Here is an 11,330-nt window from a genome sequence, read left to right on the forward strand (position 1 = left end):
CCAAGGCTACAAGAAGATTGCCAACACCCTGAAACTGAGCTGCAGCACAGTGGCCAAGATCATCCAGCGTTTTAAAAGAGCAGGGTCCACTCAGAACAGACCTCGCGTTGGTCGTCCAAAGAAGCTGAGTGCACGTGCTCAGCGTCACATCCAACTGCTGTCTTTGAAAGATAGGCGCAGGAGTGCTGTCAGCATTGCTGCAGAGATTGAAAAGGTGGGGGGTCAGCCTGTCAGTGCTCAGACCATACGCCGCACACTACATCAAATTGGTCTGCATGGCTGTCACCCCAGAAGGAAGCCTCTTCTGAAGTCTCTACACAAGAAAGCCCGCCAACAGTTTGCTGAAGACATGTCAACAAAGGACATGGATTACTGGAACCATGTCCTATGGTCTGATGAGACCAAGATTAATTTGTTTGGTTCAGATGGTCTCAAGCATGTGTGGCGGCAATCAGGTGAGGAGTACAAAGATAAGTGTGTCATGCCTACAGTCAAGCATGGTGGTGGGAATGCCATGGTCTGGGGCTGCATGAGTGCAGCAGGTGTTGGGGAGTTACATTTCATTGAGGGACACATGAACTCCAATATGTACTGTGAAATACTGAAGCAGAGCATGATCCCCTCCCTCCGGAAACTGGGTCGCAGGGCAGTGTTCCAGCATGATAATGACCCCAAACACACCTCTAAGACGACCACTGCTTTATTGAAGAGGCTGAGGGTAAAGGTGATGGACTGGCCAAGCATGTCTCCAGACCTAAACCCAATAGAACATCTTTGGGGCATTCTCAAGCGGAAGGTGGAGGAGCGCAAAGTCTCGAATATCCGCCAGCTCCGTGATGTCGTCATGGAGGAGTGGAAAAGCATTCCAGTGGCAACCTGTGAAGCTCTGGTAAACTCCATGCCCAGGAGAGTTAAGGCAGTTCTGGGAAATAATGGTGGCCACACAAAATATTGACACTTCAGGAACTTTCACTAAGGGGTGTACTCACTTTTGTTGCCGGTGGGTTAGACATTAATGGCTGTATATTGAGTTATTTTGAGGGAAGAATAAATTTACACTGTTATATAAGCTGCACACAGACTACTTTTCATTGTGTCAAAGTGTCATTTTGTCAGTGTTGTCCCATGAAAAGATATACTTAAATATCTGCAGAAATGTGAGGGGTGTACTCACTTTTGTGATACACTGTATATATATATATATATATATATGATCCAACATCATTCTGTCATTTTCGTACTCTCTAATAACGCTCCGGCCGTCTTAACCCACAACACACACAATGGCTAAATGTTCCAGCTTCCGGCGAAGTGATGAAGCGTCGCTTCCTATTTAAAATGGTGGAATACCCTACGTAGTGCACTTCACAGTAACAGCTAATGTGACTGGAACGTGCCTACAGAATTGGCGCTAATGATTGTAAGAACCGCTTTCTGAACCAATCAGACTTTCTGATTGTAATTTGTAGTAAGAAATGCTGTTATTTGCATGTATTTAGTTTGCAGCGTCACACAGATGATTGTCAATGAAACACTTGATTGACTTTCTAACGAGTTCATGTTTTACTTCACAACCGGGCAAAGTTTGGAGGTTTTTAATTATAAGCACATTTACAAAATAACGGATTATATTCCTAATGGGACACACGGTTATACATAGAATAGCATCTGGAACAAGCTAAGGTAAGCAGTGGTTATGGATTTTTTTGCTGTGTTTGGGATGTTGGCCGCTGTGCTGTAATTTGCAATGAAAACAGAACGTCAGTTTAAGCTTTTAACTGGTACCTAGGAACGTAAAGGCACTAAGTAAAACGGCAAAATACAGTCGCTAATCTGTTGTTGTTTTTTTTATTTAAACTTACAAATTATTTGTTTATTTCTACGCTACACTTGCAATATATGTTTTGTGTATATTATATTGACTCCTGACTTGACTCGGACTCTAGCCTAAAGACTCGTGACTTGACTCGCACTCTAGCCTAAAGTCTCGTGACTTGACTCAGACTCGTATTTTGTGACTTGTGAACATCTCTGACTACTACCTGTTGAGCAAGTCTCATGTCCAGACGACTTACAGTTTGGTCTGTGTGTTTTATTTTATCTGAGAAAAAGAAAAATCCTATTATAAACACTAGGCCTCCAGAACTTTTAGCACTTTGATACACCAGTCATGAAAGGTGGGTGTTGGATTCATCACAGCTTCCGCTTGTAACATTCAGCAACAGAATATCAAGGCACAGTTAAGATTGGGGTGATGCCCGTTATAGATACAGTGGCTTGCAAAAGTATTCATACCCCTTGAACTTTTCCATATTTTGTCACATTACAACCACAAACATAAATATATTTCACTGGAATTTTATGTGAAAGACCAACACAAAGTGGTATACAATTGTGAAGTGGAACGAAAGTTATACATGATTCAAAACATTTTTTACAAATAAAAAACTGAAAAGTGCGGTGTGCAAAAGTATCCAGCCCCCTTTTCTCTGAGTGCAACCAATTGCATTCAGAAGTTGCCTGATGACTGCTAATGACTAAAAAGAGTCCACCTGTGTGTAATCTAATCTCAGTACAAATACAGCTGCTCCGTGACGGCCTCAGAGGTTGGTTAAGAGAATATTGGGGAGTAAACAGCATTATGAAGTCCAAAGAACACACCAGACAGGTCAGGAATAAGGTTGTGGAGAAGTTTAAAGCAGGCTTAGGCTATAAAAAGATTTCCCAAGCTTTGAACATCTCACGGAGCACTGTTCAATCCATTATCCGGAAATGGAAAGAATATGGCACAACTGTAAACCTACCAAGACAAGGCCGTCCACCTAAACTTACAGGCCGAACAAGGAGAGCACTGATCAGAGATGCAGCCAAGAGGCCCATGGTGACTCTGGACGAAATGCAGAGATCCACAGCTCAGGTGGGGGAATCTGTCCACAGGACAACTATTAGTCGTGCACTGCACAAATGTGGTCTTTATGGAAGAGTGGCAAGAAGAAAGCCATTGTTAAAAGAAAACCATAAAAAGTCCCGTTTGCAGTTTGCCAGAAGCCATGTTGGGGACACAGCAAACATGTGGAACAAGGTGCTTTGGTCAGATGAGACCAAAATTGAACTTTTTGGCCTAAATGCAAAACGCTACGTGAGGCGGAGAATTAACACTGCACATCACTCTGAACACACCATCCCCACTGTCAAATATGGTGGTGGCAGCATCATGCACTGGGGCTGCTTCACTTCAGCAGGGACAGGGAAGTTGGTCAAAGTTGATGGGAAGATGGATGGAGCCAAATACAGGGCAATCTTGGAAGAAAACCTGTTGGAGTCTGCAAAAGACTTGAGACTGGGGCAGAGGTTCACCTTCCAGCAGGACAACGACCCTAAACATAAAGCCAGGGCTACAATGGAATGGTTTAAAACAAAACATATTCATGTGTTAGAATGGCCCAGTCAAAGTCCAGACCTAAACCCAATCGATAATTTGTGGCAAGATCTGAAAACTGCTGTTCACAAACGCTCTCTATCTAATCTGAGTGAGCTTGAGCTGTTTTGCAAAGAAGAATGGGCAAAAATGTCAGTCACTAGATGTGCAAAGCTGGTGGAGACATACCCTAAAAGACTTGCAGCTGTAATTGCAGCAAAAGGTGGTTCCACAAAGTATTGACTCAGGGGGGCTGGATACTTTTGCACACCGCACTTTTCAGTTTTTTATTTGTAAAAAATGTTTTGAATCATGTATAACTTTCGTTCCACTTCACAATTGTATACCACTTTGTGTTGGTCTTTCACATTAAATTCCAGTGAAATATATTCATGCTTGTGGTTGTAATGTGACAAAATATGGAAAAGTTCAAGGCCACTGTAGCTGGAAGTAAAATCTGTATTATCAAACAATTGTTGGTCGCATACACTTGGACACTTCAGAGTTGAGTGTGAAGCTGCTGGGGTGACAACCAGCTCCTCCAAGTCTGAGCCCCTATTTTTCGCAAGACCTTTTTCATTAGATCGAGTGGACTGGACAAGTGGTGCAGCAGCAGTTTGGCAAACCCTGTAAAGCCTGTTATTTGAAGTTGTGAAGCAGCTTTGTTTGTGACCATGGATTTTCTGCGTACTAGTCATTCATTCAGTCATTGTATGTTTCACCACCACTTTATCCTGGTTGGGGTCACATTGGGTCTGACTTACTGAGTGAAAAAACAGACCCACACTTACACTTACACTGTAAAAAAAGCAACTACGTTTCGTTAACCTGATTTGGGATTTTGAGTTACTGAAACAAGGAAATCTGAATTACTTAGAATGAACAAGCAAAAACATGTTGGGCCAACAGATTTCACCCTGATATTGTGGCAACAAGATTCTCCGAGTTAACAGAACAATCAATTTTCAGTTACACAATGCTGATTGTGTAATTGGCTGATTGCACATGCGCACTAAGGCACACGGACAAACGCGGGATTTCTCAGTCTGCAAACCAGGGGCTCATTTGGAACGGTGCTTCACATGTGGTTTCAGAAAGGTAAGTTATACAATATTTATTTAGTTTTAATTTTGCTAGGTGTGGGTTGTGTTTATTGGAAATAATAATGCTTAATAATATAATCGGAAATAATAATGCTTATTTTACACATGCATGCATTTATTTTGAGTTTAGGATTTATTTGGTAGCATAATGTTATCTACTTAAAGCTATATATGAATTAAATAAGATTCATTATGGGCCTATTTTGTAAAAGAACAGTATACTCAAAAGTGGTTACAGGTGGAATTTTGTCATGGAAAAAGTTTTTGAATCCCTGCGTCGATTTCGGAACTCTAGTGTGCATCGTTTGCATACTCAAAAATGGCTGCGCAGGCAGTAGGTCATCCACTTTATGCTTACTGTTTAATGATACTATGTATTCGAACACACACCGCTCTCGCGTAATGCTTTCGTACTATTTAGCGATTTTGAACTCAGCTAATGTCACGAGGCTGAAGTTAGTTACTTATTCGCGGCTTCTGATTTGTTTGGTTACTTATTTGCAGCTTCTTATTTAGCGGCTGAAGTTGGTTCCTTATTCATAAAGGGAGCGTTCGCCATGGATATTTGCTGCACACTTTATATTTTACCGACATAAATCAACTAAATGAAGACGTGAATATATTTTTTTTGGCTGATTCTCATCGTGATATTGTCAATGTAAAAATGTGATTCAAATATAATTAAAATATTTACTTTGTAAAATATTTTTTCAATTCATTCTTTCAGGCTGCATTTCCACTGTAAGGAAAACCTATTTTTATTCAAAAGCATACTGGTGGCATAATTCATGTTGGGCCAGACAAATAACAAATCCATCATACAGAACTTGTCCCTCTTTGTAAGAAAAAGTTGATTTTAGACTGGCCCAAGTTCATTCTATACCTAAAATCTATAGCCAACATGGCACTCTCAGCAATGGTGCACATGAAAATTGATTCAAAGGGGCAATTTCAGAAGCATACTGGTGGCATAATTCAAGTCGGGCCAGACAAATAACAAATTCATCATACAGAACTGGTCCCTCTTTGTAAGAAAAAGTTGATTTTAGACTGGCCCAAGTTCATTTTATACCTAAAATCTAACTGCCAATATGGCACACTCAGCAATGGTGCACATGCATGAAAATTGATTCAAATTAACTGGCAACATGCAACATCTAGTGCAATTTAAGATTGTATTTTAAAGACGTTTAAAAGCTATACTGAAGGCATTATTCATGCATAGACAGACAAACAATAAGTCCTTCACGATCAGGTTTTTCCCTGTACAAAAATCTTGTTTTACACATACCTGCCAATTGTGATTCCATTCATCAAAAATGTATTCCTCAAACTCAATATCCATTGGTATTTTTAAAGCCTATTTCAGCATCTGGCCAGATCTAGCCCTCTTCTCTCAGGAAGGACAACTAATTTCATACCTCCAAATCAGATATCTTGTGCAGAGGAATATTTTTTTTAATTCACTTTGTAGGTTGAAACAAATGTGAAATATTTAATACATTGTTTATGTATCCTCTTTAATCATCTTGTTTTAGACTTGTTTTGTACCTCAACATGTTCTTACCTAGCATTGGGAAATTGTCTGGTAGTTATGGCTATTCTTTTTGATTGTTTTCTTCCCCTATACAACAATAGAACTAGCAAATGACTACCATTATTTCTTCTAAAGCAGGCTTTACACAGTTCAACTTTCCAGTAATTCTGGTTGCTTGAAATGTACTTTAAATTAAATTGCACTTTAATTTAACTGTAAAGCGCAATATCAAGTTGCACAGAAATTATGCTACATGCAAGTAGTTGCATGAAAGTTTCACCATCCAAGAAACATCTAACCATCTTTACTCTTCACTCAAGTTCACTTCCTAAGTTGAGAGAGCAATATTCAAGAGAATATGACTAGCCAAGATAGTATAAAATGGAACATTATTTATCAAATACAGTATGCAACAAAATGTGCATCTTTATAAACATAGAACAGTCTACACATTACTCTTTCAATGCAAAGGAATGAAGCTTACACATTGCTTTATTTATACAAAATAGTCTAAAATGAACTTTTTCTTACAGAGAGGGACCAGTTCTGTATAATGGATTTGTTATTTGTCTGGCCCGACTTGAATTATGCCACCAGTATGCTTCTGAAATTGCCCCTTTGAATCAATTTTCATGTGCACCATTGCTGAGTGTGCCATGTTGGCAGTTAGATTTTAGGTATAAAATGAACTTGGGCCAGTCTAAAATCAACTTTTTCTTACAGAGAGGGACCATTTCTGTATAATGGATTTGTTATTTGTCTGGCCTGACTTGAATTATGCCACCAGTATGCTTCTGAAATTGCCCCTTTGAATCAATTTTCATGTGCACCATTGCTGAGTGTCATGTTGGCAGTTAGATTTTAGGTATAAAATTAACTTGGGCCAGTCTAAAATCAACTTTTTCTTACAAAGAGGGACCAGTTCTGTATGATGGATTTGTTAATTGTCTGGCCCGACATGAATTATGCCACCAGTATGCTTCTGAATAAAAATAGGTTTTCCTTACAGTGGAAATGCAGCCTGAAAGAATGAATTGAAAAAATATTTTGCAAAGTAAATACTTTAATTATATTTGAATCACATTTTTACATTGACAATATCACGATGAGAATCAGCCAAAAAAATTATGTTCACGTCTTCATTTAGTTGATTTATGTCGGTAAAATATAAAGTGTGCAGCAAATATCCATGGCGAACGCTCCCTTTGTGAATAAGGAACCAACTTCAGCCGCTAAATAAGAAGCTGCAAATAAGTAACCAAACAAATCAGAAGCCGCGAATAAGTAACTAACTTCAGCCTCGTGCTAATGTCTGAGGTAAAATCGTACCAAACTGTGGTGTGGTCCAACCCGTGACTTCTGTGTACGTTACCGTTTTGTATAATTATCATTACAGCTCAAATTCAAGTACAGTAAAATAGTCGGCGCTCAGCCAAGGTACTTAATTTCAGTTATCAAAATTACAAATGTCATTTGACTCGTTTAGAGGATGATGAGAAATGTCTTGCATGATGGTAAAATAATTCAGTTTATCCTGTTTGTAAGTGTGAGTTATGCATGATGGGATATACTGTAGATGTGATGTTTTTAGCAATAATTTAGCATTAATAATCAAAATATATTTAAGATATAGACAAATTTTTTCATATTTTCAGAATGTGTATGTACATGTACAGAATAACAGCCTATTATGATGCATACATGTCAGTTATAATAGAGCTATAATGAAATTGTCTCTCCATCAGCTTCATGTGTGGTTAGGAAGACTGAAGCTGATGAATATACTTGTTGGCTGTCTGAAAACAACTTGATAGAGGAGGTATGTACATATTAATTTACGTATTTATATTTGGCTTAAAAACATGTCAATAATTTATGCATACATTTTTTGCTAGAAATAAATTTAAGATAATTAAAAACACAGCCATGTGTGTCTAAACTGTAACTGGCACTGTAACTACTAATGCTTAGGACAGTAATTATTGGTGTGAGACAATACTGTAAGTTCATGGCAGTTCTAATCCCATAAAAACCCTGACGATGATTTGGATCATTCTAAGATGGATTAATTATTAATTAATTAGTGGTTCATTAATTATTTATTTATAATTAATGATTACAATTAAACCATTATATTCTAATATAAAAATGAAAGTGATGTTTCTTGTTTTTTAGGTTCATGTGATAGGGCTGCATGCAATGTAAGGTCTGCAATTTCACCAGTTCAAGCCAAGATGTCCTTCAGAGACACTATCGACTTCATCATGGGAGACTTTCCTACTGGCCTTGTATTCATACAGACTGTGTGTGTGTGTCTTCAGAACACCAGGTGCCTTAAGATCACATCTTTCCAGATCCCACTGCAACAGTACTTCAGTTCATCACAAACTCTTAACATTTAAGTGTAGATCCTGTGATTTTCAAGAAATCTGTACTGAAAAACAGTTTTTTTACTCATCTTGGAAATTATCTTAAAAATCGTGAAACGGTTCAGTGTCCCTATGTTGGATGTGGATTTAAAACAAACAACCCTTCAACTTTTAGCTCTCATCGAAGCAGAATCCACAAAAAACATACCGTTAAGGATTTTCAAACTATAATGAGTGTGAATCCTGAAGACCTAGACACTGTAGATGAAGTGGCATGTTCCTGACAGACTGCTTTGAGACCAGTGTCCGGTAGGTTAAGATTTATTATTATTTTAGTGTTTTTGCAACTATGGTAACATTTTGTTTAACCACAGATTTTTAGCTTGGATCTTCATAGTAAATATGCTTTCATTTTTGTCTTTATTTTAAGACCTCTGACATTGTAGCCCACCAGAAAAGTGCTGTGCTGGAAGGTCTGCCTTTGTTTCCAAGAGAAGATCTCACAAAGTTATTCAAGAAATGTCTGGTAAGTAGATGACATCAAGAAGCATGTCTATGATATGATAAACAGTTGATTTAATGTATTTCTGTGTTTACTCTGTCTCTTTCGTAGGGTACAGATCCTGAAGATGGGCAGACCAAAGTGTTATCTGTTGGAGTACTTGTAGTTTTGGAGGTCTCTGTTGCAAGCTCGTCATTGAAGGAGACCATGGTATTGGAGAATCTCTCAGACATATCTACAGGCTTGGCATACCTTTTTGGCCTAATCTATGCCCTGAACCTCTCTTATTCAAAAGAGCTTAAGTACACATTTCATGCCATTCAGAATGTGTTCATGGAGCTTGGATCTGGATGCACACAACGTGTGCGCTGTCTTAAGAACAAACTTTTACTGTGAGCCATGTAACCATGGTCTAGAGCAGGGGTGTCAAACTCAAGTCCCGCGGGCCAGATCCGGCCCGCCACGTCATTTCATGTGGCCCGCGAGAGATTAAACGACTGTACGATTGTTGTGATGGTTCGAGTCGTTACAGAGGCGCCCTTATATTTTTAATGGGATTCCTGCGCCTTTAAAATCGGCAACTGTTGTCATCGTAGTCATGGCAACTAACTTTGACCTTCGCTAGAAGCCATGTGACTTTTACGGCAAAAGAACGCGGGGTACCGTAGTCAGTAATGTAAACAATAATAATAAATATAAATAATTATCTTGCAATATAATACACAAGCATCGTCTGTAAGTAGTGGCGTTTATATTCTCAGTTGTTTGTAAATGTTTAGTGAGTAAATCACAGCGCTTTAGTTACAAATTCACCGTAATTAAATACAATTGTTACCGTTACTATAGCAATTAGTATCTTTACACCGAATGCTAACTCGTTAGCGCTATGTTACGTTTGGTTAAATCTCATAATGTACCAGATGTAACACTCGACTACAGCTGTGTGCTTTTACTGTATTAAGTTCTATATTGTTTTTATTGTTTGTATTTTTACTTTATTTTGATGCACTGTGTATCACACAGCTGGGAAGCAAATAAAACCGACTGTATTCTGAAGGGAGCTGTCTGTCTCTGTCTGTCTAGCTGTCTAGCTGAGAAAGGGGGATAAACTATTAGTGAGGGCAGAATGATTGTCTTAAAATACACTGTAAAATCCTACATAAACTGCACCTCTCAAAATGCAGGCTGATGTTGTGACCTGCAAAGTGACACATCCCGCCAGTAGATGATGTTAATAAATATTTACACATAATCCCAAAATGTACAAGAAGATAAGTAAGAAAATTAAGCAGAAGGAGGAAATTTATTGAAAATGAAAACAAGTTTGTGCTTCAGGAAAGGGAATCCGGTGCATCTCTTGTGTTATGAGGCCGTGTCTGTGGTAAAGGAGAACAATATAAATGCAGAATTCAGCCTTTAAGAAAAACAGCAGACTGCAATCACAGCAGGAAACATTACAATCGGCCCTTTGAGGGCCACCATAATGCTGATGTGGCCCTCGGTGAAAATGAGTTTGACACCCCTGCTCTAGAGTAAACAGAGCCACATTTTCTGATCCTCAAATTCAAATCCACTAAATGCATGAAGCTATTTGTTGTGTCCCTGAATCGATGAAGGATCTGTGAATAAGACAGTGGTTTACAGTGCTTCACATGTTAGCCCACTGTATTGTTCATTGTGTTTATATACACCGATCAGCCATAACATTAAAACCACCTCTTTGTTTCTACACTCACTGTCCATTCTATCAGCTACACTTACCATATATAAGCACTTTGTAGTTCTACAATTACTGACTGTAATCTATCTGTTTCTCTGCATGCCTTGTTAGCCCCCTTTCATGTTGTTTTTCAATGGTCAGGACCCCCACAGAGTACGTATTATTTAGGTGGTGGATGATTCTCAGCACTGCAGTGACAGACATGGTGGTGGTGTGTTAGTGTGTGTTGTGCTGGTATGAGTGGATCAGACACAGCTGCGCTGATGGAGTTTTTAAACACCTCACTGTCACTGCTGGACTGAGATTAGTCCACCAGCCAACAGCGCCTCGTGGGCAGCGTCCTGTGACCACTAAGGAAGGTCTAGAAGATGACCAACTCAAACAGCAGCAATAGATGAGCGATCGTCTCTGACTTTACATCTACAAGGTGGATCAACTAGGTAGGAGTGTCTAATAGAGTGGACAGTGAGTGGTATTTAAAAACTCCAGCAGCTCTGCTGTGTCTGATCCACTTATACCAGCACAACACACACTAACACACCACCACCATGTCAGTGTCACTGCAGTGCTAAGAATGATCCACCACCTAAATAATACCTGCTCTGTGGGGGTCCTGACCATTGAATAGCATGAAAGAGAGCTAACAAGATGAACTACAGTCAGTAATTGTAGAAAGTGCTT

At 39.0% G+C, this 11,330-nt stretch overlaps 1 protein-coding gene across 1 annotated transcript; it reads left to right on the plus strand.

Moving 5' to 3' along the window:
- Positions 1-2,503: 2,503 nt before the first annotated feature.
- LOC134309924 (uncharacterized) lies at positions 2,504-9,325 on the plus strand. Its single transcript, XM_062991413.1, has 3 exons — positions 2,504-3,139; positions 8,858-8,953; positions 9,041-9,325. Exons 1-3 carry the CDS (start codon positions 2,534-2,536, stop codon positions 9,323-9,325), a joined length of 987 nt encoding a protein of 328 aa, XP_062847483.1. The 5' UTR covers positions 2,504-2,533.
- The last annotated feature ends 2,005 nt before the right edge of the window (positions 9,326-11,330 follow it).

This window comes from Trichomycterus rosablanca, chromosome 1 (genome assembly GCF_030014385.1).
Source record: "Trichomycterus rosablanca isolate fTriRos1 chromosome 1, fTriRos1.hap1, whole genome shotgun sequence".
Taxonomy (NCBI): Eukaryota; Metazoa; Chordata; class Actinopteri; order Siluriformes; family Trichomycteridae; genus Trichomycterus; species Trichomycterus rosablanca.